At 53.3% G+C, this 25,691-nt stretch overlaps 9 protein-coding genes across 9 annotated transcripts; 5 read left to right on the forward strand and 4 right to left on the reverse strand.

The window, feature by feature from the left end:
- Positions 1 to 522: 522 nt before the first annotated feature.
- Positions 523 to 3,253, reverse strand: POSPLADRAFT_1184074 (hypothetical protein). Its single transcript, XM_024489054.1, has 15 exons — positions 3,043 to 3,253; positions 2,820 to 2,992; positions 2,678 to 2,742; positions 2,603 to 2,615; positions 2,438 to 2,548; positions 2,317 to 2,382; positions 2,189 to 2,258; positions 2,040 to 2,130; positions 1,714 to 1,980; positions 1,595 to 1,662; positions 1,381 to 1,450; positions 1,288 to 1,325; positions 1,114 to 1,220; positions 953 to 1,054; positions 523 to 893 (listed from the first exon to the last, which is right to left on the reverse strand). Exons 1-15 carry the CDS (start codon positions 3,219 to 3,221, stop codon positions 679 to 681), a joined length of 1,635 nt encoding a protein of 544 aa, XP_024336139.1. The 5' UTR covers positions 3,222 to 3,253; the 3' UTR covers positions 523 to 678.
- A 1,642-nt stretch (positions 3,254 to 4,895) lies between these two features.
- Positions 4,896 to 6,195, forward strand: POSPLADRAFT_1150102 (hypothetical protein; the record flags this gene model as incomplete). The annotated part of the gene is made up of 6 exons (XM_024486382.1): positions 4,896 to 5,022; positions 5,075 to 5,315; positions 5,369 to 5,475; positions 5,525 to 5,643; positions 5,705 to 5,900; positions 5,951 to 6,195. 6 exons carry the CDS (start codon positions 4,896 to 4,898, stop codon positions 6,193 to 6,195), a joined length of 1,035 nt encoding a protein of 344 aa, XP_024336140.1.
- Positions 6,196 to 6,402: 207 nt separating this feature from the next.
- POSPLADRAFT_1150256 (hypothetical protein) lies at positions 6,403 to 8,555 on the reverse strand (the record flags this gene model as incomplete). The annotated part of the gene is made up of 11 exons (XM_024486396.1): positions 6,403 to 6,493; positions 6,543 to 6,672; positions 6,722 to 6,732; positions 6,784 to 6,909; positions 6,986 to 7,067; positions 7,126 to 7,310; positions 7,420 to 7,541; positions 7,599 to 7,714; positions 7,769 to 7,917; positions 7,978 to 8,302; positions 8,357 to 8,555. 11 exons carry the CDS (start codon positions 8,553 to 8,555, stop codon positions 6,403 to 6,405), a joined length of 1,536 nt encoding a protein of 511 aa, XP_024336141.1.
- A 546-nt stretch (positions 8,556 to 9,101) lies between these two features.
- POSPLADRAFT_1172633 (hypothetical protein) lies at positions 9,102 to 12,231 on the forward strand (the record flags this gene model as incomplete). The annotated part of the gene is made up of 6 exons (XM_024488190.1): positions 9,102 to 9,368; positions 9,429 to 9,776; positions 9,825 to 9,890; positions 9,947 to 10,774; positions 10,830 to 11,618; positions 11,671 to 12,231. 6 exons carry the CDS (start codon positions 9,102 to 9,104, stop codon positions 12,079 to 12,081), a joined length of 2,709 nt encoding a protein of 902 aa, XP_024336142.1. The 3' UTR covers positions 12,082 to 12,231.
- A 1,652-nt stretch (positions 12,232 to 13,883) lies between these two features.
- POSPLADRAFT_1048687 (hypothetical protein) lies at positions 13,884 to 21,015 on the forward strand (the record flags this gene model as incomplete). Its single annotated transcript, XM_024479570.1, has 21 exons — positions 13,884 to 14,107; positions 14,160 to 14,498; positions 14,559 to 14,714; positions 14,771 to 14,867; positions 14,926 to 15,390; positions 15,455 to 15,700; positions 15,758 to 16,990; positions 17,045 to 17,558; positions 17,613 to 18,111; positions 18,166 to 18,436; positions 18,534 to 18,712; positions 18,762 to 18,963; positions 19,017 to 19,521; positions 19,573 to 19,770; positions 19,823 to 19,947; positions 20,063 to 20,097; positions 20,152 to 20,274; positions 20,326 to 20,498; positions 20,549 to 20,676; positions 20,738 to 20,929; positions 20,980 to 21,015. The coding sequence occupies 21 exons, from the start codon at positions 13,884 to 13,886 to the stop codon at positions 21,013 to 21,015; spliced, it is 5,940 nt and encodes a 1,979-aa protein (XP_024336143.1).
- A 132-nt stretch (positions 21,016 to 21,147) lies between these two features.
- POSPLADRAFT_1151126 (hypothetical protein) lies at positions 21,148 to 22,088 on the reverse strand (the record flags this gene model as incomplete). The annotated part of the gene is made up of 4 exons (XM_024486499.1): positions 21,148 to 21,628; positions 21,688 to 21,724; positions 21,776 to 22,004; positions 22,059 to 22,088. 4 exons carry the CDS (start codon positions 22,086 to 22,088, stop codon positions 21,148 to 21,150), a joined length of 777 nt encoding a protein of 258 aa, XP_024336144.1.
- A 120-nt stretch (positions 22,089 to 22,208) lies between these two features.
- On the forward strand, positions 22,209 to 22,630 carry POSPLADRAFT_1059545 (hypothetical protein; the record flags this gene model as incomplete). Its single annotated transcript, XM_024481168.1, has 5 exons — positions 22,209 to 22,230; positions 22,292 to 22,329; positions 22,381 to 22,432; positions 22,485 to 22,552; positions 22,610 to 22,630. 5 exons carry the CDS (start codon positions 22,209 to 22,211, stop codon positions 22,628 to 22,630), a joined length of 201 nt encoding a protein of 66 aa, XP_024336145.1.
- Positions 22,631 to 23,044: 414 nt separating this feature from the next.
- POSPLADRAFT_1067160 (hypothetical protein) lies at positions 23,045 to 23,657 on the forward strand. Its single transcript, XM_024482151.1, has 2 exons — positions 23,045 to 23,117; positions 23,196 to 23,657. Exons 1-2 carry the CDS (start codon positions 23,058 to 23,060, stop codon positions 23,622 to 23,624), a joined length of 489 nt encoding a protein of 162 aa, XP_024336146.1. The 5' UTR covers positions 23,045 to 23,057; the 3' UTR covers positions 23,625 to 23,657.
- Positions 23,658 to 23,959: 302 nt separating this feature from the next.
- On the reverse strand, positions 23,960 to 25,320 carry POSPLADRAFT_1048690 (hypothetical protein; the record flags this gene model as incomplete). The annotated part of the gene is made up of 8 exons (XM_024479571.1): positions 23,960 to 24,002; positions 24,060 to 24,481; positions 24,599 to 24,686; positions 24,738 to 24,781; positions 24,842 to 24,932; positions 24,990 to 25,139; positions 25,192 to 25,230; positions 25,292 to 25,320. 8 exons carry the CDS (start codon positions 25,318 to 25,320, stop codon positions 23,960 to 23,962), a joined length of 906 nt encoding a protein of 301 aa, XP_024336147.1.
- Between the last annotated feature and the right edge of the window lie 371 nt (positions 25,321 to 25,691).

Genomic DNA, 25,691 nt, shown 5'->3' on the forward strand with positions numbered 1-25,691 from the left:
TTCCCCATCGAGCCTCCAAGCCAGATGCCGTTTTGGAGCTTGAGCTTGAGCAATTGTCATATGCTCGCAGTATTCGTCGGTTTCTGTGAGCATTGCGTCAGCTTCTTGCGCGCCATTTCCTTCAGGAAGCTGTGAGCGGCAATTGGATGTGCCAAATCGCGGACAGCTCTCGGGATTGCTCTTCGCATAGGCACCTCTTCCCGGGTGTCTTGAAGATCAAAAATACACAAAGTGGCCGACCTACAACTTGTGCAGCGACGCGCATTAATGAGCTCACGTGTCCGTATCCGAACGCGTCCTACTGGCATCCCGAGGGCCGAGTAGTCTCCTGAGAGCAAAGTAGACAATTCCTTCAACCTGCGCCGGCTACCAATATCCGTGTCTGACATCCCGCGCCTCGTTCGCTACTCATCGCCGCAATAGGTCTCTAGACAGCGTTGATTCAATGGTCCGACTAATGTTACGAATCACGGGAAGCTTCCAAACCTAACAACAGGGAATTGACACGATGAGGTTGCTTTTAAAGTGAGGCCTCTCGTGCGCTGTTACGTGATTGTCTCCGAGCCAATGGGATTTGAGACCACATACTCCATGGCATCGATTATTACTTATGTCGCGACTGCATGACCAACATACATACTCGAGGCCGAACAATATACGAGCAGTGTTTCGGGATGATTATGATGACGGAAGCGACAGGTTCATCATGAGACCAACCTCGTCGGAGCGGTATGTGTCCGACGTAATATTAATCGAAGGCACAGGGTCCCAAAAGGTTAATATGGGCCGCGAGGGCGAGGAGTTCCATTGCGGCCATTCGAACCCGGAAAGATAGCTGATATTGGCTGGGAGCGTCGGATCTGCATTGGGATCGAGCTTCGTGACGAAGTTGACTGCAAAACATGCCAATGTAAGCACATAATCTGAATTTCAGGAGGCGAGCAATGCGTACTCAGCGCATCCATCCCGATGTAATCGATTTCCTTATAGAAATCCGACGTGTCCGCTCCATGGTATGACCCCACGTATTGAGTCGACTTGTACCGCTTAAAGACTGTAGGAATAAGCTAGTCAGTACGAGAATCAGAGAGTATCGGTCTATGCAAGCTTCACCGAAAGACCATGCATTTTGCGTCTGAGATGCATACTGGAGAAGGAGGCGGCGAGGAGCCTGGAATACCAAGTCACCTTGAAATGCTGCTATCCGTTTGAACTGAGAACTGCGAAGGCGTCGTCGACAACTAATTAGCACTGAAATTGTAGATCAACGCAAGCAGATATCCTCACGTCAGGTTGTTGGCAGTCCCAGTACCAAACGGCGATCCCTACGTAAACGTACGTCAGGAGCGAGAAACAGCGAGGACGGTTGTCATGGCTCACATAAATAGGGTCCTCGGGGTATGCTTGCGCAATTGCCTCGACAACGTCCGGAGAACTCGTGGGGAAATAGCTAAAACGCTGCCATCAGTGAAAGACATGATTATACTAGAAATCATGGCTGCTACTTTGATTGGAGGTAGTTCTTGAACTCTTCATTCGTGCTGCAAAACTCGTGTGAGCAGCTGTCAGACTCGCGGCAGATGATTCCACTCACGTAGTATTGATACTAGAGAAAGAGAAGATCGTACCCTCGTCATCGTCAGTTCCTGAAATGAATGGTACCTTCGTGGACTGTTCAGCAAGTGATATATTGACATCGGATATCTCTCTCACTTTTGTATAAAGGCCCTCTTGCAAAGCTTGTGGACCGCTGATGGGGAATAGATCGTAGTCAATTCGGGGCTGCCAAGCTAGATTTAGACTCGTGTAGTTGAAAATGGATGGCGTCTCGTTGATAGCTGCGGCAAGCGCATCGTATGAGGTATGTCGGAGACATTCCAGTGTATCCTCCTCTCCAGCACAGCCCGTCGCATTCACGATTTGATCATAGTAACCTTGTCCGTCTTCAAGGGTGGCAGAGACACTGAGGGAGCCAGACTCCTGATATACGAGAAGAAATGTGTTAGAGTAACAAAAAAGCATTAACTGGAGATACCAACCATAACAACGGCTCGAAACAGACCACCGTTATAACCACCATTGACGAGCATTTGCAAGCCGACACAGATGGAACCTGCACTTTCGCCCCAGCTATCACATACAAGAGAGTCAGCATTTGAAGATCAAAACACTGAGACTTCGGACTAACATTGTCACCTTGCTTGGGTCACCCCCAAAAGCGTGTATATGCTGATGAACCCATTCCAATGCGAATCGTTCTACGGGCATGGCGGATCAGGTTTCAGCAAGTATCAAAGTATATACGGAACAACGTACGATCTCTGATCGCCAGGTTTCCTACGCGCGCTTCCTGGACTTCCTTGCTAGCGAGGAATCCAAAGGCTGGGAACGCGAGTATGTCAGAGCCGAAATCAGTTCTAAGCGCCTTGAGACTGACCGTTCAGACGGTAATTAATAGACACATGGACCATTGGTTCCCCCAAGACCAAGGACCGTTCCACCACTGGTCCTCCGGGATTGAGCGAGGAATCGCCTCTAGTGAAGCCACCTACACGCAAAGGGTCACCGACAATCAAGATGGGCAGGAGCTTATATAGCGTACCACCCACAACCCACTACATAGAGCGTCAGCAAATTGCTAACACATTGCTCGTCCAAGAAGGTTCACAGAACTCACGAAGACAACGGGCAGATTCGTGCCAGGGACCGCATAAGCAGGTTTGATTACATTGATAAATAAGCCTTCATAGGAGGGGTTTCACGACAATTAGCAATGTGCTCTGCATGATTAGCAACCGCGAAACCGGGTCGAGACCTACAGTCCTCAGAGATGTTCTTGAGAGATCCGGACTGTGTCGTGGAAATATTAGGAGGTAATAGCGGAGAAAGAACTTCCGCCTGCTGGAAGCAAGCCGCCCCGTAACTGAAGGCATCTTGAATGCCTTCAAACGGCCGTGGAGGCTGTGGTGAGCGGAAGCGCAGTTCACCAACACTGCAAAAGCCATATCATTTTAATCCAGAAGCCGACGTATGCACACATACGGTGGGCTTGCGTAAGGCATCCCTAGAAACGAGGTAATGTTTCCCGTGGTATTGCCTCGGAAGCTGCCATAAGTGAGTTCGACCACAGGATACGTGTTTTGAGAGGCTGCTCCGTTGCTGAACACGACGCCAGCGAGCAGGAGCAGCGACGAAGATCGCGTCAGCACGTCGAGGATCATGGCGAGTGAACCCACTCTTCGCTCTACCTGTGAAGGCCGACACACCTCACAGCCCACATTGCCCCGAATTTATGCATTGGGCTTCATTGTAACGTGTGAGATCCCTGTATCCATCCGGGGCTACGCTTAGAGGAAGTGCCTAGAAGGTGTATCAGGTCCCGTACAAGGCGAAGAAGTTTTCGCGGGTAGCTTATAGCTTGTTTTCACCCTCTAACTCATGTCAAGCATCTAGACATGTAAAGCGTTTGAATATTGCGAAACACAGCCACTGTGAATTCGCCCGCATTGAGCGCAATTACAGGCTGCAGGCGAAACAAACGTGAACAAAGACCTTCCATGGTAAGGGTGATCGTCGCTTATCGCCGCACTCGCGCGCTGATCTCAGCCAGGGTGGTCACGACCTGATGGGAGTACGACATGCCGATATTACCCGTTTCCCTTGCAATATAGTAACAATACTTTTGTGATCCTGACGAGACGATGACGTGCTATAGGTCTTCAGCACATTGCTCTGACGCCCTTGTATTTATATTTAAAGAGCTGGACGAACGAGCCTTGAAAGCAAGCGAGATGGGAGACACTGTTTTGTGCGATATTATCCGGCGTAATGGCGCACCATGTCCTGCCACAAACGCTAGGCAAAGAGTCGGGCACTTTGCGTCTGTCGGGAATTGTGTGCCATTTCGCAGCAGACACGGCAATCAAGCGCATGGGACTGCGCGGGCAGGTACAGGAACGACCGCAGATTGGTTAGGATGGCCGCAGGTACATGAAGAGGCGCTGCGAGTCACTTTGTGTGCGATGCGGGTCAGGTCGGGGTTCTCAACAACGAGGCACCACGCTATGCGGTAGCGAAAACGATTCAGGACGAGTCAGCGCTATTGATTTGCGCGCCAGATAGGGTCATACCGTCGTGCAATAGAAGCAGAGCGAACCTTGCACAATGGTGAATACCCTTCGAGCATGAATACAGCCGGGGGATAAGGGTCAAGTGCTGTGTAGGACCAGGTCTACTATAGAATTTAAGCCACAGTCGGACAGGTTCACTTGACGATGGGACCTGGGATAAGTATGTGAGGACATGTTCAGGCTAAGAAGAGGACCGACACGTCGACGCCTATTACTCTCGGCAATCACCGATCATGTACATTCTATTACGACGTCGACAACTCCCAACCATTCGGTGTCTCGAAGCAGCAGATAGACGAGATGTGTGATGTTGCGCACTGGCAGCTGTGTAACCAAAAAGACAGAAACGGGCGGTGAGTGTGAAGTGGTCTGCGAGTCGATCGGCACAAGTCCTGCCGACGCCGCGCCGAGATAGAGATGAATCCGCTCTGCCTTGTTTACTTTCGTCATGCGCCGGGAAGTATGTTCTGTCTGCTTACAAGGCAGTCATGTATGCATGACCTCAGAGGGCCGTCATGTGCATGAACAGTCGGTCGACCTATCAATGCACAATGGAGGCCACTGCACCCATGTGCGTGAACATCGTTTTACCGCTGCCGAAGCTCTGACATAGATGTTTCCAGGCATACGAGATCGATGACCTCATCGCTGCCGTCAAACCAACATACCGGCACGGCTTTGAGTACTTAAGACGATCTTTATTCTCGTTTCACACCACCTTTGTCTATTGTCAACACACACCATAAAATGCCGAACCAGCGAACAATGAAAGCGCTGATCACGCAGTCCAACAAGACTGTCGCCGTCGAAGAGGTGCCTGTCCCAACGATCGCGGACAACGAGATCCTCGCGAAGACGGTCGCAGTTGCACAGAACCCCACAGACTGGAAATGTAAGTCGAGCCTTCGAGACGCGATCCGGCTGAACTGACGTCTACGTGCTAGATGTCGAGTCCATCACAAACACTGGCACCATCTCCGGATGCGACTGGTCGGGCAATGTTGTGCAGGTCGGAAAGAACGTCAAGGATATCTCCGTCGGCGACCATGTCGCGGCCTTCGTGCACGGCGGGAATTATAAAGACCGAGGAGCCTTCGCCGAGTTCGTCAAAGCTGAGGCAGACCTTGTGTGGAAGGTGCCGAAGGGGACGCTAAGCCATGAGGAGGCAGCTACATTGGGATGCGCGTAGGTTACATCACCCTATATGACGAGGAGCAATGCGACTGAATCCGAAACAGGTTTTGGACTGCTGCGCAGGCATTATTCCACCCGAAGCGACTCGGCCTGACAGAGTCACCTAGCAAGGCCCTCAAAAACGAGTGGGTCTTCGTATACGCCGGAAGCAGTGAGTGCCGAGGGAGACTGTTCACATAGATTTTAACACCTTCAATCAGCCTCTGTCGGTATGTATGCGCTGCAGCTAGCTCATGCTGCAGGCTATCGGGTTATTACCGTCGCCTCGCCCAAGAACCATGACCTGTGCAAGTCTTTGGGGGCTGACGTTGTATTTGACGTACGTTCAGCTCCAGTCCACATACATTGGTGGACGTGATCCTCACCATATGTGCGTATAGTACAAGGACCCCAGCGCAGTCGATAAGATTAAGGAAGCAACGGGGAACTCAATCCATGCTGCTCTTGACACTATCTCTCTGGAGCAGAGCCAGAACTTCACTATCAAGTCTTTCGGGCCTGGTCCTGGCAAGATCATCGTGCTCCTGCCTCCACAGGAAGCTGCGCAAAAGTTGCGTCAAGATGTCAAGATACAACGTACGTGGAGGAGACATGTTACTCTGCGAGTCATTAACGCGTCTCTGCAGACACTCTGCTTTATACTGCCCTGGGGAAAGGGTTTGACTACGGCCCGACACGTTTTGATGCGTCTCCTGAGGACCGCGAGCAGATGGTGGATTTCCTCCAAACGGTCCCCGGCCTTGTCAGCTCGGGCGCGGTCAAGCCAAATCCTATCAAGCTCTGGGATGGGGGCCTTTCCGCTATCAAGGATGGACTGCAGTGGATGAAGGAAGGCAACAATAGCGGGGAGAAAATAGTGTACAAAGTCTGAGAATCCGAACAACCAGAATGTAACAGTAGCGAAGGATTGAAGATCGTGTCTCGCAAGCAAGTGGTCTCGTTAATTCCAATGAGATATGCTATGCCCGAGCGAATACACTATAGTCCGGCCTTGGGATCCCAGGGCCGGACAAGTAGATTAGAAGGTTGTGCAAACCCAAAAAAGAGCCTATGGCGTATCGGTTTCAGGGCTCGGCGATCACTTCTCCCTCGTTTCGTGCATTGCCGTGATCAACACCTCAGCATTTGCTGACCTAGGTTTTATCGAGCACTCGAAAGGACGTGGATGACTATCACAGACGTGAGCAACGGTCGAGTCTAAACAGCCAGACGCCAAACATGATTGTCCCACTCGTGTAGTCGATCACGGGCTCTATCACCTTTCCATCGCGCACGACCTTCGAGATGTCAAAGACAGCCAATGACACCGCGCAGGAGATGAACAAGGATGCATCAGCGAGGTACATCCCTACCAGAGCCATTAGCGAGTCCCCGTGCAGAAAGATGACATCACACACCTGGACATATGCTGTGGACTCTGCGTAAGCACACAGACAAGTAAGAGGAGCTGGCTACTCACCGCCTTCCGAACCCGAATACGATCTGACGCGGATCTTTCTCTGCCGTCTTCCCGGGTGATGCTATGAACCTCTCCGGCTCAAAATCGAACGGATTTGCATAAGTGTCTGGGTCATGCAGAAATTTCCTATGAACATGCATACAATCGAAAATATGCAATACTATCAGAATGCTGTTCAGAAAGAATGGCAGAAATAACATACCAGATATTGGGAGACACTAAAGTGCCTTTCGGGATAAGGTAGCCTGCATGAATGTCATCTTTTACCGGGCAATGAGGAAATCCTGTGTAATGGTGATCGCAACGGCGGTCTGAGGACATTGTGAGATCACTGGAACGTACCTAACGGGACGACAGGTTGCCAACGTAGAACTTCCCAACAAAGAGCGGTAACATAAGGCAGTTTGTCACGATCCGCGAGAGTAGGCAATCTATCGTTGCCGATGACCGCATCAATCTCTGCTTGGGCCTTCCGCTGTGCCTCCGGATAGCATGTCATAGCCAGGAAAAAGTGGATACTGCTGAAACTGTCTATTCGGACTGCGTTAGGATCACAGCACTGTTAGCGATGAATCGCGTACCGTATCCGCACCAGCTGAGCAGAGGAAATAGCGTTAGTTCCGCTAAGCCGGAAACCGTGACCTGGAAATACCGCTGTATAACGAGGCTGCCGCGTTCTTGATCAAGATCTCTTGCTCTGGGTCGGGATTTGATTCCAGATGCGCAGACGTGAAGCTAGGAATGGCAGTCCCGGCCGACTGCCACACGAATATCAGTATGTTCTCAGACGGGTCACGTAGTGCATATATGGTCACCATCTGCTGCTGTGTAAATGCGTATGGTACGTTGCATGTCATTTCGAGGTCATCGGCCCAGACTTGGGCCTTTTTCTTCCAGCCAGCTCCTGGCATCCAAGCCGGGACATGCCGCACTGAGAGAAATGGTTCACATTTAACTCGCGGACATAGGGGCAGTATTGACTCACAGACAGGAAGTGTGTCGACCAGAAACGCGCCGGGACGTGTCGAAATGGAGAATTCTTCGACTGCTCGGTCGACCAGGTCGACAAGAGGATCATCACCTTCTTGAACCTCATAGCCGTATGCCATTTTGAGTATCACTGCACCCGTCGTTCTGAGGGGAATGATAGCTCATGAAAGGGGGATCAATAGAAGGTATTGGACGTTAGCTTACTTCCGGACCTCCTTGAGAAGCGAAGTAGGTTCACGAAGAACACGACGAAGAAATTGATGCACCTCATGCTCGAGGTGATGAGAAAATCGCTCAGCATGATTCCGGGTACCGATCAACTGAGAGAACAGCTTGCGGGTTTCGCGAAAGCGTTTACCGTAACGCAGCACAGCCAGCGTCCTATCCCAACCAACCATTTCTCCTGCCATTGTGATGACTGGACGATCTGAATAAATATTGCTCTTCTTCTCGAACATATCGTAGGCGTGTTGAACCGAATTGAGAATAACGATGTGCTGCCCGAATAACGTTACGGAGACGATATCACCTGAGCAATATATTCTGAGAGGAATTGATGTGAGGTGAGAACCATGACACTGACCCCATTTCTCACCCCAAGACATGTATGTGTTCCACTCATTGGTGGAAGGCATGTCGAATACATTGCCCACCAACGGCCATCCCCTCGGACCTGGAGGCAGAGGACCTCGGGCCGATTGTCTACCCCGGTATACCACAAACAGCAACGCCACTAACAAGACGGCGGCCCCTGTATCCAGAACAAGAAATAGTCTCGACATGAGCAGAAGTTCGGGTAGGTCAGAAAATACCTTGCTGTGAACAGACTGCCACTATATAGGCAGACGTGCGCTACAGCACCCGAGGAAGGGCTGGAAATCGACCCCAGAAGTGCAGCAGACGCGCAGGCGACCCCACAGAATTAACTTTGTCCACCGTGCCTTGATCGGAATTGTCATTACTTTGACCTTCGTTGCATAGTATGCCGTGGGATGGTCCTTCAGACTGTGAGATAAGGAACTTACGAGTGTTTGCAATGACGAAATGACGGACATGATCCCAGCGTTCCTACATTCTCGGCGCCACGCACATCTGCCGAGGGTGCCAGCTGCAGTAGAACCCAATTGTATTCACTAATCATCTTTCGCAATCCCGAGTCCCCGGAGATGCAAATAGCGTGCTGGATGCTCTTCAGCTTGCTGATCGAGATCCCGATTTACTCAGTGACTGAATGTGACTGTGACATATTTTTGAGATCTTGCTCTCGATCGACTGGACCGGACTGGCTCTGAGCTGCAATCACTTGCATACCCCTCGGCCTATACGACATGGCGAAAGGCTCGCAGCTGTCTCAGATGAAGGCAGCCCTTAATCAGGCTGGCCTTTCCCGTCCCCAGCAAAACGGCAAGAAGAGAAAGCGGGCGGCTCCAGAGGAGCGGGACAAGGAGAAGAAAGCCGCGAAGCTCAAGGAGATACAGCAAAAGCTCAACCCGTTTGATGTCAAGGTCACGAAACTCAAGCATGATGTGGGAGGGCGTAAGATTGTTGGAACGGTTGGTCGTCCTGCCCAAAGCAAACAGGCCGGGATAGAACAGGTGCGTGCGATATAATCCTCAAGGATTCAGTATGTCTCACCTTCAATGCCCAATTGGCAGAGGAAAAGAACTCTCCTGAAGGAGTTCGAGGAGAAGGGCCGGGCAGGCGGTATCGTCGACCGCCGGTTTGGTGAGAACGACCCTACCATGACACCGGAAGAACGGATGCTCGAGCGATTCACGCGGGAGCATCAGCGGGTATCCAAGGGTGCTGCGTTCAATCTCGAGGACGAGGACGATCTCACGCATTATGGTCAAAGTCTCTCTAAGCTGGACGACTTTGACAACGTCGGACTCGGACTGGACGACGATGAGGATGAGGACGGCGGTCAGATTGATCGACATACGGTGCAGGAGAGCCATTTCGGAGGGTTCGATGATGGTGAGGGCGAGGACGATGAGGATGAGGTGCGCGCATCCCACGGAGACGTGAACGGCGTACTGACTGCTATCTAGCCTGCGCGTAAAAGGTCGAAGGCGGAGGTTATGGCGGAGGTTATCGCCAAAAGTAAAGTGCACAAGGTGTGTAGTTGTTTCGCACATTCTACAGCCGACATTTTATATGTTCTATGCTGTAGATGGAACGACAAGCACAGCAAGAAGAGGACGAGAATCTGCGACATGAACTTGACCAGGAGTTGGACTCCATTCGGTCGTTGTTGTATGCCCCCGAACCTTCAGCAGCAACGACTGGCGCAGGGGACTCTGGGAAAACAGGAATCCCTGTGCCAGGAGCTGCTGTTGTCGAGAAGGACCAGGAGTATGACCAGTACGTACGCGAGCTGGTGTTCGAGAAACGGGCTCAGCCGAAGGACCGCACGAAGACGGAGGAGGAGATCGCGTTGGACGAAAAAGAAGCGCTTGAGAAGGCGGAACAGAGGCGGATACGACGGATGAACGGCGAGCCGGATGAGAGTGACGAGGAGGGTCCTAAGGGGAAAAAAGGAAGGCGATCACGGGGCGGAGACGATTTGGAGGACGATTTTTACGAGGAAGATGATGAGAGTGGGCTCGGGGCCGGGTTGACGGAGGATCGCGCTGCTCACTCGGTCGAGGAGGCCTCCGAGGTTGGCGACGAGGAAGATGATGAGAGCGGTGACGAGGAGGAAGGTGATTCAGACGTAGAAGACGACGAGTCTGCTGCTGCATCTGACGATTCTGACGATATCGAAGGCGAAGAGGGTGATTCTGAATCTCTGGTGCAGACAGCCAAGAAGCGGGTTGAGGCAACCCCGGCTAAAGGCAAGGGGAAGGAGCTCCCTTTCACATTCCCGTGTCCCGCCAATCATGATGAGTTCTTGGAGATTGTCGAGGGCGTCGATGTCAAGGACGTGCCCACCGTTGTGCAGCGTATCCGTACGCTCCACCATCCGAGCTTAGCGGAAGAGAACAAGTTCAAACTGCAGGTGCGCACTTTTCATTGCACAGCGTTGTACAGACCCTCACTCATACCGTCCTCAGGAGCTGACAGGTGTACTCATAGACCATATCCTGTACATCACCACTCCTCCCCAGCCACGTTTCTCGTTACTGAGCTCCCTGGTCCCGCATCTGCTCGCCCTCACTAAATCATACCCTATCCAGTCTGCACAACACTTCGTCGCGAAGCTCAACCTCATGCACAAAAACCTGAAGCGTGGACTGTCGCGCGGTGCCACAGAACCCGATGCGAAGACGTGGCCCGGTCTGCCTGAGCTATCGCTTCTCCGCGTGATAGCGCAAATATGGCCGACCAGCGACAAAAACCATCACGTCGTTTCCCCTGCACGATTACTTATAGGTGCATACCTTGGTCTGTGTCGTATCAGGTCGTTACAGGACCTCTCCAGCGGGCTCTTCCTCTGCACGCTGTTCCTGCAGTATGAGTCACTATCGAAGCGATTCGTACCGGAGACTATCAATTTGCTAGCAAATTCAGTACTGCACCTAGCCCCGCATTCGCTCAAAGACCAGACATTAATACCTGGACACTTCCCTTGTCTCGACTTCCGGTCAGAACACTGCGCTATCCTAACGATCGACGCCCGGACGGCAAGGAAAGCAACATTGAACAAGCCGGATCTTGCAGGCCTGCTTAGTGGTGCGACTGACGGTGAACAAGCGAAAGTCGACCTCCTTGGTTTGACGTTGGAGCTGATTGGACGCTTTGCGGACATGTACAAGAGTCTAGACGGTTTCATTGAGTTGTACGAGCCAATTTCCGGACTCCTTGGTGAGATCAAGACGCAAGGTCTGCCAGAGTCCCTTGTAGTGAGTTGCCATTAGCCGTTCACGTTATATCGAGTGCCAACTTTGATTCTAGGCCCGTCTATCGTCACTTCGAGACACCCTAGGTCGCTACCTGAAGTTCTCTCGTCAAGCACGCCGTCCACTCGTGCTCCAAGCGCACAAACCGATACCCATCCCGACCTATGTGCCCAAGTTCGAGCAGTCTTCGTCGAATTACCTTCGCAACCGCGATCCTGACCATGAACGGAACGAGGCAGCTAAGCTTCGCCGACAGTACAAGCAAGAGAAGAAGGGTGCTATCCGTGAGTTGCGGAAGGATGCACGTTTCTTGGCGGGCGAGCAACAGCGGAAGGACAAGGACAAGGACAAGGCGTACGGCGATCGTATGAAGAGGGTGTTTGGCTCGATCGAGTCGGAACGGGCGGAGGAAAAGGCCATGGAGCGGGAGAAGATGAAGGATAAGCGGCGGGCTGGGCGCAAGTGAATTATTGCTGTCCCAAGTGTATATGCACGTAGCGCTCCTCATGTTTTGATCGGCCGTGCTTTTTGTGCTTTTTTGAGGGATTGATGCGACCGTGGCTAGCCCTAAGCTCCCATACATATATGAATCTATACATCCTCGCTTCCTCAAGTTATCGAGAGGCTCACTTGCTTTGAGGACCTGGGAGCCAAGTCACACCTCGTATGCCTGAAATTGGTGAGATCGAAGGCGTAACGACGCGACATAAGTGATCACGTGTGCGTGTTTACGACGCGTTCAACCTCGCGTCCCTCGAGTCTCGTCTTGACTTTTGACTCCCCATCCGCAACATTGGACGCCTGGCTAAGGTCTTCAACCCTACTCATTTGACTATGATATGAGTAACCCCACTTCAAGTCCCATTCCTCTGCCCACTTTCCAGCATGGAAACGACGATGCCTCCTCTCCCGCTCAACTGCTCGCATTCCTACAAAATCTGCTGTTCGAGATCAGGTCGGGGCGCTATGATCGAGAAGATGGGCAGACACGAGAAGGGCGTGAGATACAGTGGCGTTTCACTGTCGGAGGATTGGCGAATGAATTCCTGGCGACCTTTCCCCCGCCGAAGGACGTTCCGTGGGCCGCAATGCACGAAAAGGTGAAACTGGCGGAAGTGGCTCTCCTTGTCATTACAGAATGTGCCGAACACACGGACAGCCTATTCCTTGAGCCACCAGATCTAGCTAAAGACACTCTCACTGGGCTAATAAACCTGTGCGCCGTCTTTGACCAATGGACACACCTTCCTTTACAGAAGGAGGAACAGTACCTTGGGCCGGACGAGTTGCAGAGAAGCGCAATATCAGCCTCTGTTGCGGTTCTGAAATCTCTCGGCCGTAATGTCATCGAGCATAAGGTGGAAAATATGGTGTCTTCGCCAGAATTACTGCGGCAGATATTTTCCGGGATGCTGGCGACTTGTCATGGTATGTCGCCCGTTCAATATGCTCTCTTGCTTAATTAAAGTTTTTGTCAGACTTACTCTCCATCTCTCCTTTGGTTGAGTTTCCTCTGCGCTTCGACTTAGCGGCACCTCGCCTCGAAGTGGGAAACAGTGGAAATGTAAGTGAATCACTGATCTGCTGCCGCGAATGCTAAAATATCTCCTTGCCAGAGCACACAAGAAACAGTCATCGTCGTAGAGAAGGCATCTGACATCCCAACGCTCCTGGCTTGGCTGACGGAGATCTGTATCCGGACGATATCTCAGCCGTTGTTCGCGCAGTGGTACTTGATGGATATCATGCGATCCACTACCGTACTCGCCAGGCAGGTCTTGGAGTATTTGCTTTCTTCCACGAACATCATCCCGGGCGTTGCCCGTGTCAGAGCTATATCAAATCTAGGCGTTGCTTTCTTAACAAATCTATCCCATGTTCCCGATTCTAGCGGCCATGCCGAGTGTATTGAAACCTTGCTTGTTCTGCATTGCCTACAAGGAGGTCCTGGATCCTCGTGGGCAGGATTGAGCGACGCCTTGCAGAGACTGTATGCCGATGGCCCTCTTCCAGCACCTCTGTCTGTGAACATTCGACCAATTCTTGGAGTATTGAGCGCAGAAAATTGGGATGTCACGGAAGACGGCATACGCGTAAGCCACAAAGTTCTATGTTAGAAGAGAAAGTCATCCGGAATACCTTCTACAGGCCCTCGGACTGGCATACCTGTGTCGAATGGTACCCTACCTGGATGATGAAGGCCTTCAGATGATCACGGATAGTCTGAATACTGGTGAAAAGATGAAGGCATACGCGCAACTTCTCGAAATGGTCGCCGCTCGTCGTCAAGCGTTGCCACAGAGAAGTAATAACAATGAGGTCGATGCACAGTGTTCAAACAGTGTGGAAACTCAATGGCGGCCTATCTTCAAGAACGCGGTACAAAGCATAGTCGAACCCGATGAAACCGACTGGATGGACGACGATGGGTCTCTCTCTGATGCACAGTACTTCTCTCGTGCGCTGCCTGAGTTTGAGAGTCGATACACACGGTCAGAGCTATGCTTCAGATGCATGTTTCGTGCTTACGTTCTCTCTGTGCAGCCCGCTGTATAATCCTGCACCTGCAGCCCGGGAGGCTCTAGCAGCCAAGATGGGCAGCTTGCCGTGTATTTTTGTTCATGTTAATGATATCGAATGCTCTTTAAGCAACAACCGTCCATCCATTGATGCTATTTCGCCATTCATTGCGGGCGCCTTACCCTTATTAAGCGGACCAACCGAGGAGGTCACGCCGAAGGTCCGCATGGCCGTTTTCGACGCCCTTTGTAAAACCTTGCGACATCACACATCAGGATTCAGTGGCGGTAAACTGGAGAATATCGAAGACATGGTCATAAGAGCAATGAAAGATAAGGACCGCAGTGTGCGTCTCAGCGCAGGGTAAGCATCCAGTGTTGCACGAGACATTTTTACGCATAAAACAACATGTCGCGCGTCCAGGCACTCGCTAGTGGAGCTCGTACGACTACACCAAATCCTGGGGGGTTCTCCTTGGAAACGAACAGAGCGGTTATTTGGGATGATATACCGATTATTTGAGACCGCTGAACCGCGCGCCCGGGAGACAACTCTGATTACCTTGGGATGGGTCGGACAGTGAGTGCGGCTTTCTGATTTGCCGATTTCCCATCTCTCAAATTTGCATCTATCAGTATTGCGACAAGCAATGTCCTTGGTCAAACTATTTGTTGTCTGCTGGCTCAATTCGGGCAGCAGAATCCGATTTTGAGAGGCACTGCACATCTCCAGGTCTGTTGTATACTGCTGATCCTGAGTTGCCAAGATGCTTAATACAACGATCATGTAGCTGCAGGCACTTTCCAAACATCTGAAGAAGTCGCCATACGGGTTGATCTCGCCATACATGGACCAAATTGCACCTTTTCTTGTCTCTCGAATATGCACACAACCGACTTTGCTGCATGAGACTTGCTCTTTCCTCGCCATGCCAGTCGGCAAGTTCATTCTGGGCTCACTCAGCCGCACGCTCCCGCAAGTTTATATCAACTGCGATGCGAGGGCTCTAGACGCGATCTCTCGGGAAGTGAATGATAAGACAGCAAAACTATTCATGAACTTCTCGCACAACATCCTCGCCTATGTTTTCTGCTTGACGGGGCCTGGTCAAACAAACAAGGTTCTGAACTTCATATTATCCGTACTAAAAAACAGCGCCCAACAAAAAGTCGACCTCGCTCTTGTAATTCGGAGCTGTGTCGTCCCGCTCGTGGCTGAGATTGTCCTGGGTCTAGGAGATGACGACCCCGATAGGGTCGATGCAGTGGGTCTACCTCACTTCCATTTGTCGTATACCTGTTCTGACAGAGATGTGACAGGCAAGGCAAGGGCTGAAGAAGGTCGAACGTGCTGCTCAGCAGTCTCGATCATGTGCTCAGGTTGACTCGGGTTCAAAAATTGGAGCCTTTATGAGGACGTACATGCTTGGCGTCATATCCCACCTCAACGACTTGCTACAAGACGGGTATGGGAGGCGGTCCTTAGAAACAAAGAAGAACATCGTGCGTAGTCTCGGCCAATTCACAACCGAAGTCGGGCCTACGATCAGTCGAGTGGCGCCTCAGGTAATTCTCATGTATTTGCATTCTGGCTCAAAATGGGCTGACATTGAGATACGGCAGATTATGGCGACGCTGCAGACTACTCTAGTAATTCCACAGCTTTCAGACGTCACTCTCGACAGCTGGTTCATATTTCTCAGGACTTTGGAGGTCCATGATCTAGGACTTCAGGTTGGCCCGACAAGCGCTGCGTTGGTCACTCATTGGAACTCCTTCTCCCTCCACGGGCGAGAAATTGCCAAGCGATGTTTGGAATTCATCGTGGTCGACATGGGTGGACAACTCGGCTCGCAGCTTGACGAAGTAGTGGATCTCGAATCTATTCCCCAACTCACCGCAATACAACAAAGTCTGCTTGCCTTACGCCAGGATTGGAATACCCGGGACAAACTCCAGAAGACATTAGAACGAGCGACTAGCGAGAGTTTGACCGTCGCAACCCAAGCCCTCTGCGAATTGAAGGCGTTCTTGTTGAGTAACGATGAAGAATTTGTTCGGAGTCTGGCTTCGGGCGACGTCTTTGACCCTGCAGTCAATCACATCTTGTCAACATTATTCTCAGTGGCAGGTCGGGATGGAGAAGGCACCGAGCCTCTACGTCTGCGTGCTTTCGAATGCATTGGAATTCTTGGAGCTGTCGATCCCGACAGGATTGAATTTGGTGTCAATGACTCACGGATGATCATGCTTAGCAACTTCGTCGACGACTCGGAGTCTGTCTCATTTGCCCTTCATCTCATACAAGATATTATGGTGAACGCGTTTAGGTCCACAAGCGACATCACCTACCAGACGCACCTGGCATATGCTTTGCAAGAACTGCTCCGATTCTGCAAATTTACGGAAACCCTCGTCAATCCGAGCTCCACCAGCTCCATTTCTCTAAAGGTCCGCAGCCGTTGGAACAGCTTACCCAAGCATGTCCTAGAGACGATTATCCCGTTACTCAGTTCGAAGTATACCTTAGATCCGCGAGATCCGGTGTCAATTCAGCATCCGATCTATCCTACTCAGGATACCTATCGGGAGTGGATACAAACATGGGCGGGACATCTCATCACCAGAGTATCAGGAGCGAATGCTAAGGCCATATTTCAAGTTTTCTCTGCTGTCATCCGCAACAAGGATGTCACAGTTGCTCACCATCTCCTTCCTCACCTTGCGCTGAACGTCCTCATCTCTGGAAACAACGACGATGCCGATGGCATTCGTTCTGAACTGCTAGCAGTACTGTCAGACCAGATTGCGTCCGACTCTCGTTCCACATCAGACAAGAAATTGTTAAGTGCGCAGGTGAGCTTCCAACCTGCTCTTGCCGTTGTGAAGCTCTTATGGGTCTGGCTGTAGACTGTCTTCTTGCTTCTGGATCATTTCAGCCAATGGGTTCGTGTTATACGTCAAGACCTCGGCAGTGGCAAAGGGGATACCCGAAGAGGTCGTGTCAGCAGTGTACACGCCGACGCTGAAGAGCAGGTTCTGCGGCTGGACTCCATATTGTCCAGCATCGACCTAGACTTGATGGCAAGAGCCGCGCTCCAGTGCAAAGCCTACGCTCGCTCTTTAATGAGCTTCGAAAGACAAGTCTTGGATTTGCAAGCTCGTGACGCCAAACAAGAGGAGATTGAGCAGTATCATGAGCGTTTGCATGAGATATACGCTCATTTAGATGAGCCTGATGGCATGGAAGGTGTCTCGACTCTGATACTCTGCCCTTCATTGCAACATCAGATTCGTCAACATGAGAGCACAGGACGATGGACGTCGGCGCAAAGCTGTTGGGAAGTCAGGCTGCAACAATCTCCGGACAATCCTGAGTTTCATTTAGGTCTCCTACGATGTCTGCGCAATCTGGGCCATTACGGTAAGTTCTACCTCCTTGATGTTTCATGCGCCGGTCTACTGACAACGATGTCAGATACACTTCGCACCCACGTTAAGGGCGTCCTCACTCGGAACCCCGCGTGGGCGTCGTTACTTGTGGGCCTACAAGTTGAGGGCGAATGGATGGTTGGTAATTGGGATGAGGTGAAAGCCCTAGTCTCCAGCACAGTCTCCAACACAGCGCCCGTCTTACTGGCACAAGTCTTATTAGCACTACGCGAGGGTAATATCTCAGCTATCAACGAGACACTGTCTAACGCACGTCGACATCTTGGGGCACCCATCGCTGCTGTTGGTACTAACGGTTATCGTCGCTCATACGAGTCTGTCCTCAATCTTCATCTCCTGCATGAACTCGAGGTCATTCACGAACGCGTCCTCTCGCTTCCGTCAAACCTTCAGGATGGTCCCGGGAGACGGCAAGTGCTTAGCGGGTTGACCCAGCGATTGGCTGCGCGGTTAGATTCTACACTCCCCAGCTTCCGAGTCAGAGAGCCAATACTGGCAACACGACGGGTGGCTTTCGCACTGAGGTGCGTCTGTGTTCTGGTAAATATGAATTACTGCGTTGACCGCTTTCCTCTCAGCCCGGATGCACAGAGTATGGACGCAGCTATAGGACAATCATGGCTGACAAGTGCGAAGACTGCTAGGAAGGCCGGATATTGGCAAACAGCTTACAGTGCTGTTTTGCAAGCTCGGCAATATCAAATCAAGTTCTCATTTGTGGAGAGCGCCAAGCTTGTCAAAGCGAGCGGTGAACCCCTTCGCGCACTGCAGGAGTTAGAAAGCAACATGCGGCTGAATGGTATCCTACCGGTAGAGAATACTATCACAAACCTCACCAGGGACCAGAAGGTACAACACGAACCAGAGGATCACGATCAAATTCTGAAGGCCAAAGTGAACATTGCTACTTTCACCTTTCTCAATATGTGAACTGACCTCATGCCAGGCTCATGTACTGCGTGCGCGATGGATGGCTGATTCTGACCGCTTCGAAGCTGGCAACATTGCGAAAATCCTGCAACGTGGAGCAGATATGGCTGCAAGATGGGAGAGCGGCCAATTCCATTTTGGACGATATCATGACGAATGCTTCGCGACCCTTTCCCCTCGAGACAAAATGGAACGGTAAGGGCTCGACATACATATCCTCCTGTTGTCGCTGATGACGTGCCAGTGGGTTGCGGATGAATCTCGTCACTGTTCGCGCTTACGCGAAGGCTATGCGATACGGCTCAAAGTATATATACCAAACTGTTCCCCGACTGCTCACTCTCTGGCTTGACATGGGCGAGAGTACAAATCCTCACGCAAGCGATGTCTTCAAGAAGATCAACGCCGAGGTCTCGCGCTCAATCGCAACTGTCCCTGCTTATAAGGTCTCGTCAATCTACAAATCTTTCTCGGCTCTTTATTGATTTAGAGCCTCTAGTGGTACACTGCTTTCCCTCAGATTGTTTCTCGTGTCGGCCACAGCAACAACGAGGTCTATGAAGTCTTATCTGGACTGATTCTGACGGTCATTAAAGAGTACCCAAGGCAAGCTCTGTGGCTATTCACAGCTGTGGTGAAGTCCACCAAGTCGCAGCGAGCACAGCGAGGTGACATTATAATGAGGAAACTGGAGGTCGGTATATGGATCTCAACGAAGATTACGCGGACTCTAACCAGACCACTGCAGGCACAAGGCGGGATCGTTGCAAAACTGGTCAAAGACAGCCGGAAAATGACAGAAGCCCTCCTCGCGTTGTGTGACCGCCCACTCAGAGACGACGTGAGGGTGCTCAGCCTGAAGAAAGACTGCCCTAGCCTGGAACGCCTGGCCCCCTCGCGACTCATCATCCCGCTGCAGGAATCGCTAATCGCGACTCTCCCGCCCAGTTCGGCTGCTGACGCTACTCACCAGCCTTTCCCCGTTGATGCGCCCACATTCGCAAGTGCGCGGATGATCCTTACATTTTGCCCGACTGATGACTGACCACGAGTAGAGATCTTCGACGAGGTCGAGATCATGCGATCTCTTGCCAAGCCGCGCAAGGTCACCATCCAAGGGAGCGATGGGCAAATATACATGTTCCTGGGTAAACCGAAGGACGACCTGCGCAAGGATGCTCGACTGATGGAGTTCAACGCGATCATCAATAAGCTCCTGAAATCCAACTCCGAGTCGCGTCGGCGGCAACTCCGTGAGTAGACCCCCACGGTAGATGTCAGTCCATGGGCTGAGTGTTGCTACAGACATTCGGACATATGGGGTGGTCACCCTGAATGAGGAGTGCGGCTTCATCCAGTGGGTTCCGAACACCATCCCGTTCCGGCCAGTCGTAGTGAAAGGGTACGACAGGCGAAGTATCCGTTGGTGGGTGAGTGTCTTGGCCGATACATCCTGCGCCTTGCCATCTACTCAGAATGCCTGGACAGTCGAACGACATGCAGCCTATCTTCGATAGAATCAAGTTGATGCCGCACGACAGAGAGGTCGCTCAGCACTTTCACGAGTGCGTTCTCAAGAAGTAAGTGTGCACGCCCGCATCCGCGCATGCATGGATTGCTGACGAGGTGCACAGCTATCCGCCCGTGTTTCACGAGTGGTTCATCGAGACATTCCCGGAGCCCACTGCGTGGCTTGCAAGCAGGCTGGCATACAGCCGGACGGCGGCGGTCATGTCCATGGTGGGCTTCATCCTCGGGTACGCCGGCTGCTTCACGACACAGCGCGCATTTTTCATGTCGTCCTCTAGGTTGGGCGATCGTCATTGCGAGAACATCCTGCTCGACACGAATAACGGGGACGTGGTGCATGTGGACTTCAACTGTCTGTTCGAGAAGGGCAAGACTCTAGAAACCCCAGAGCGGGTACCCTTCCGCCTCACCCAAAATGTCGTCGATGGTTTCGGGGTCACTGGAGTAGAAGGTCTGCCTCAGCCCTTATGTCCCATCATAGTGAATCTGACCTCTATGCAGGCGTCTTCCGCATCGCATGTGAGGTTACCATGCAGTTGCTCCGGGACAACAAGGACGCCCTCATGAGCGTGCTCGACACATTCGTCCACGATCCCCTGGTGGAATGGGAAGACGAGAAGCGAAAGAAGGTGGGCAGACGGCCATTCTCCTCTCCGGGACCGTATTTGATGTCTCGTACAGGAGCGCCAGATAGACGTTCGCGGAAACCCCGCCAACCCTGCCACTATTGACCTCAGGACGCTCGCGAAGGACGCGTTGAAGCCCATCGACAAAAAGCTGCGCGGGATCTACACAACCAGCCGAGAACGGCCGGAGAGGGAGACGTCCACGAGCAGTCTCGTGCAGATGCTCATCCAGGAGTCCACCGATCTGGCGAACCTCGTGAGCGAAGCTCGCCTCCGTTCAACGCTTAGACTCACGCTATTTGACAGGGCCGTATGTACCCTGGTTGGTCATCATGGCTCTGACCAGCCTGTTTCTGTCTACTAGTGTTCGGCTTTCTCAAAGTATTGTGCTCTGCTTTGTATCCGTATTGTCAGCTAAGGGAATGTAGTACTACATACATGTACAGCATTAAGATATTACACATGCAGCGTCGACTATGCCGTGGCCTCAAGCTGCTTTTTGAGCTTTTCGAGCTCCTTTTCCTTCTCGATGAGTTTCTGCCGCCATGAATCCGTCTCGGCGACGACCTTTTTCCGTGCAGTCTCCAATCGCTCAGCCTCCTCGCGTTCCATCTGCTGCGTGAACTCGGGCACACCGCCTTTGGAGGCCTCTAGGGATGCAGGGTTGGCCGTGTGGAAGGGCACGGGCCGGCGGGTGTGCTTCGGTAGCGGCGTGGGCGGGTGCGCCGTGAGGATATTGAGGAACGACTGGAAAGGGTCGTTGAACACGATCTCGTCGTACTGCCACGAGTGTACAGGGCCCATCTTCATGGCAGCTTCGATCGGAGGGATATCGGGCTCGGTACTGCCAACGACGGTCCAGGGGTGCAGCTTGAGGTGGTGGTAGGTGAAGAAAGCCTTCTCGCCCGACTCGGCGACGAAGGTGATTCTGATCTGGATCTCAAACTCACCCCATCTGCAGGCAGACCACGTCAGACATCCTGGCAGATGAGGTCGCAGGATGCCAATGCTCACCCTGTTTCTGAGACCTCGAATGGAGGCTTGTCGACGTCTGTGGCGCTTGGTTGAGTGCGGCGCACGTGCATAACGACTGAACACCTACTGCGTGTTGGGTTGGGATACGTGTCGTGCAGCTTGAAGGTGACGCGTTTGATGAAGTAGCTGAGGTCGTCCGCCCCGCCGACGATGTCCGAGTCGGGCGCGGAGGCGGCGCTACGCACCGCGACCGTCCACCGGTGGGTGTGGTCCGGCGAGCTCAGCGCCTCGCGCTCCTTCGGGGTGAGGACGATGGCTGTGTTTCCATAGATGATAGGCCGGCTGATGGTGAGGCCCTGCGGGGGATATGCGTTCGGCGGGGAGGCCTGGGGAGAGGGGAGGGGACGTACCCGGACGCGAACGCGCTCGTTTGCGGCCATGGCGGTCGAGGCGAATCGAGCCGTGCCACCAGTTGAGACTCCGCACCGACTTCATCCTCGCCCGCCTGCCGTCACTCCCCCATCCCTCAACCCCCCTTGTCCTCCCCGCGAACACACACGATGCTGGGCGCACTTGTCAACAGTGAGTAGACGGCGCGTCGAGTACATTCGTGGACGCGTCAAATTGACAACACATCAAACAGAGCCGAACCGCGTCCCCGAGATGCAGAGGCTGGTGCAGGTACGTCCACTCTGTCCTAGTCGCGGGATGTCGCTCAAGATGCTTTCGTAGGCCTCCCATGAGCCCATCTATTACCGCATGCCCCGAGGCAAGCTCTACGTCAGTGAGTAGCACAGTCTCTGTCGACTACACTCCGTTCCGAGCCGGCTCTCAAGGGACGTTCTACGTCGGGTTTGCGTGCGGGCTAATGGGCACTGTCTTCGGCGCATACTCGCTCATCAAGGTCAGCCCATTGCTACCGACCCTGTACTGTCTTTAACACCGTTTTGATCGCTTTCAGGGCAAGTCTGCTACGGAGTAAATCGGGACTCGCATACACAACGCGTAGACACTAACAATATCATTGGGTCGCGGACAAACTGTGTGAAGCGATGGCATACTTTTGAGTCTCGTAATAAGCCGTTAAATGTGTCGGAAGACTCATCTCGGAAGACATACTGGTTTTCTCTCCTATGTGAGTGAGCGAGCCATTAGCTCGCGGTAGGAATTGTGTGTCGCCAGCAAAAAGACATGTTAGAAGCATGCTACATGTTCATCGTAGTATATTCCAGTCATAAGTTAATGTATAAACCGACATCTGAGAGACGTTTGTCCGACTTGAGTCTGCGACCAAGAGGAATTCCAAGCCGCTACTTCACGTGCCATCGCGGTGACCTCACCGACGCACCGCTCTACGTCCACCGTCTCTCTTCCCCCTCAAAAGCCGCCCGCAGACCGCACACACCACGATGGCGGACCCATACGTCTCCCGCAAAGACGCCGCCGCATCCTACAGGCCCTACAACCAGGTACGCTGCCCCCGCCTTCCCCGGCAGACGCACGCAGAGCTCTGACCGCTGCCGCCGCCGCCGCCGCCCGACACGCAGCTCATGTCGCCCGGCCTCCAACGCGCCCGCGAGCCCTTCCGCGTGCGCAACGCCGTCACGGGCACGCTGCTGCTCGCCTTCGCGGCGGGCGTGTGGGCGTACTCGGTCAGCGCGGTGAAGCAGGACGTCTTCGACGACATCGACGAGGAGGCGCGGCAGCTCGCGCGCGAGCGCGAGCGCAGCCTCGAGGAGCGGGAGGCGGAGCGCAAGGTCGCGGAGAGTGCGGCGAAGATCGAGTCGGCACCAGCAGCAGCAGTGGTGCAGCAGGCGGGCGTACCGCCGTCAATGGCTGGGAGAGGTCTGTTAGCCCCGTTGCTGGCTCGACGGTTCCCCGGGCTGTTGGATCCAGCTACGAAGACCCTTGTGTGGGGAGCACCATCTGTGGATAGCATAGGGAAGCTAGGGGATGGCCGCCGCCATCAATCATGACCGCCATGTATGCTCGCCGTCCCACCTCGCACATCTATCGCTTGTCTCCCGGAAGCACGCCCTGCTCAATCATAGCTTATGACGTATATTCAGCCGTGTATCACTATACTACAAACATACAGTGTGCCAAGCAGGCCCAGCCAACCACGCAAAACAGAGCACGGTACGCGCAAGAAGTAATATGACAGCATGGAAAAGCAAGAAGGCAGCAGAGCAACAATCGGGATGTTCACGGCAATAGCCTCTTCCCGCCTACAAGTCGACTCAGACCCATGCACAACCTCTTCACACCGGGGCGGGATGTCCAGGAGCACCTCCGTCCATCCAGCCCAAGTCTAGAGAGAAGATGCTGAAATGGGAATATGGCCCATAGGCGGGCTGCGCTTGAAAATGTCGCGTCAGTCGCCACATCTCACACACAAGACGCACACGCACGAGACGTTGATCCCCAGGCGCGCGAGGCCCTCCTTGGCGGCCTCGTTCTTCGCGGCCTTCTTCGTGCTCCCGCGCCCGCGCCCGACGCAGTCCTCGCCGACGATCGCCTGCACGACCCAGATCGGCGTCGTGCGCGTGCCCTGGCCCTCGCTGTCGCGCCACACCCACTCGATCGTCTTGCCCTGCTGCTGCAGGTGCTGGTTGAAGAGCGAGAGGTGCCCGATGGTCGCGGACGAGTGCGACGGCGCGGGGCGTCCGCCGCCCGGGGACAGCGGCGTGGCAGGCGGCGTGGGATCCGGCGAGAGCCCGTGCTGCACGCGGACGTGCCGGTACGCCTCGGCGATGTAGGGCCGGAAGAGCGGGCAGAGCCACGGCTTGATAATTTGCAGGCCGCGGTCAGAGTAGACGCCGCCTATGTAGGCCTGTACATGAGTGAGCGGATGGACGGCGGAAACGGGAGAGCGAGGACACTCGCCTCGAAGAGATCAGCTAGAAATGGCGCGAGGCTGTGAGCAGAAGTAGACCCAGGTGAGATGGACTGTACCTTGAATGTTAGTAGAGGCTTTCAACGTGATTGCTTGGGCAGGGTGCATGAGCAAGCGTTCCGGGAGCTGATACCGGACGGAACTAAAGAGCAGAATGAACTTTCACGAACTCAAGCTGTCTCTGGGGACGTACATCGAGGCTAGGGTCGGATTGCCGACCACGAGAGCTCGTACTTTCTGCACGAAAGAGAGACAGAATGAGACATCGGCTACCAGACGATTCGACCCCAGACCTACCGTGGAGGGTCCGACGCGCAGATAAGGGTAATCCGACCTGATCAGGTCCGTCACGATCAAATTCAGCACCGTGTCGCCGAGATGTTCCAGCCTTGACCATCGCATTCAGTCTCTTGCGTTTCAGATTGGAGACTGGGCGGCGACTTACATCTCGTTGTCGGGACTGGGGTCCTCGGGCGTATCCTCGAAGATGTGAGTGGGACGCGCAAAATAGCTGCGGTGCGTGAAGACTTGGGTGCGGATGGTGTTTGAGTGTATCTCGGGCAAAGGCGGCAGGCCCTCGGGGCCCAGCTGTGGACTGAGTGGCTGTGAGTCCATGCTCGTACCAGAATGGGCAGAGGAAGTCGCACCTGAGAGCGGGGCGCCCGCTGGGGATCTCTGGCCTCCTGCTGTTGAGCGCGCACCTCTCAGCCGCCGGGACGATGGTGGAGGGGGTACATTGGCACTCACCCCAGGTCCGTGACCACGACACCTGCCATTGGAGTGAACGCGCTTCGCAAAGTTCGAGAGCTCGAGGCGGTGGGCGCGATTGAAGCCGCGGGAGGGTTATATAACACGGGAAGGGAAAATCGACACTCAGATGACAGGTGTAGTCTCCGACCGGGGCGCCTGCGGACGGGTATGCACACTAAACGACGCATGCCTGAGCTGAGCGCTGCTGATTCGTGGGCAAGCAACGAGATTCGAACGGCGAAGTGGCTCCGACTCATTCCTCAGGGAAAGCAGCCGTGCAGGACTAGCTAGCACTCACGCAGAGCGCCGTGATCCCATCTGGGCCTTTTGCCAGGGATCGTCGCCGCCCGTAAATGTTCGCAACACATGTCGATCCAGCGCGCCTCCAGAAGAAGAC

Source organism: Postia placenta (genome assembly GCF_002117355.1).
Source record: "Postia placenta MAD-698-R-SB12 unplaced genomic scaffold POSPLAscaffold_12, whole genome shotgun sequence".
In the NCBI taxonomy this organism is placed as follows: Eukaryota; Fungi; Basidiomycota; class Agaricomycetes; order Polyporales; family Adustoporiaceae; genus Rhodonia; species Rhodonia placenta.

What these genes read in the sequence shown, in the direction of transcription:
- POSPLADRAFT_1067160 (XM_024482151.1), top strand. Translation starts at nt 23,058, where the DNA reads ATGGCGGACCCATACGTCTCCCGCAAAGACGCCGCCGCATCCTACAGG. An exon ending in CCTACAGGCCCTACAACCAG is followed by an intron (nt 23,118 to 23,195) that starts GTACGCTGCCCC and finishes CCCGACACGCAG; the next exon opens with CTCATGTCGCCCGGCCTCCA.
- POSPLADRAFT_1184074 (XM_024489054.1), bottom strand. Translation starts at nt 3,221, where the DNA reads ATGATCCTCGACGTGCTGACGCGATCTTCGTCGCTGCTCCTGCTCGCT. An exon ending in GACCCAAGCAAGGTGACAAT is followed by an intron (nt 2,131 to 2,188) that starts GTTAGTCCGAAG and finishes TGTATGTGATAG; the next exon opens with CTGGGGCGAAAGTGCAGGTT. An exon ending in AAGAGGGCCTTTATACAAAA is followed by an intron (nt 1,663 to 1,713) that starts GTGAGAGAGATA and finishes CAGTCCACGAAG; the next exon opens with GTACCATTCATTTCAGGAAC.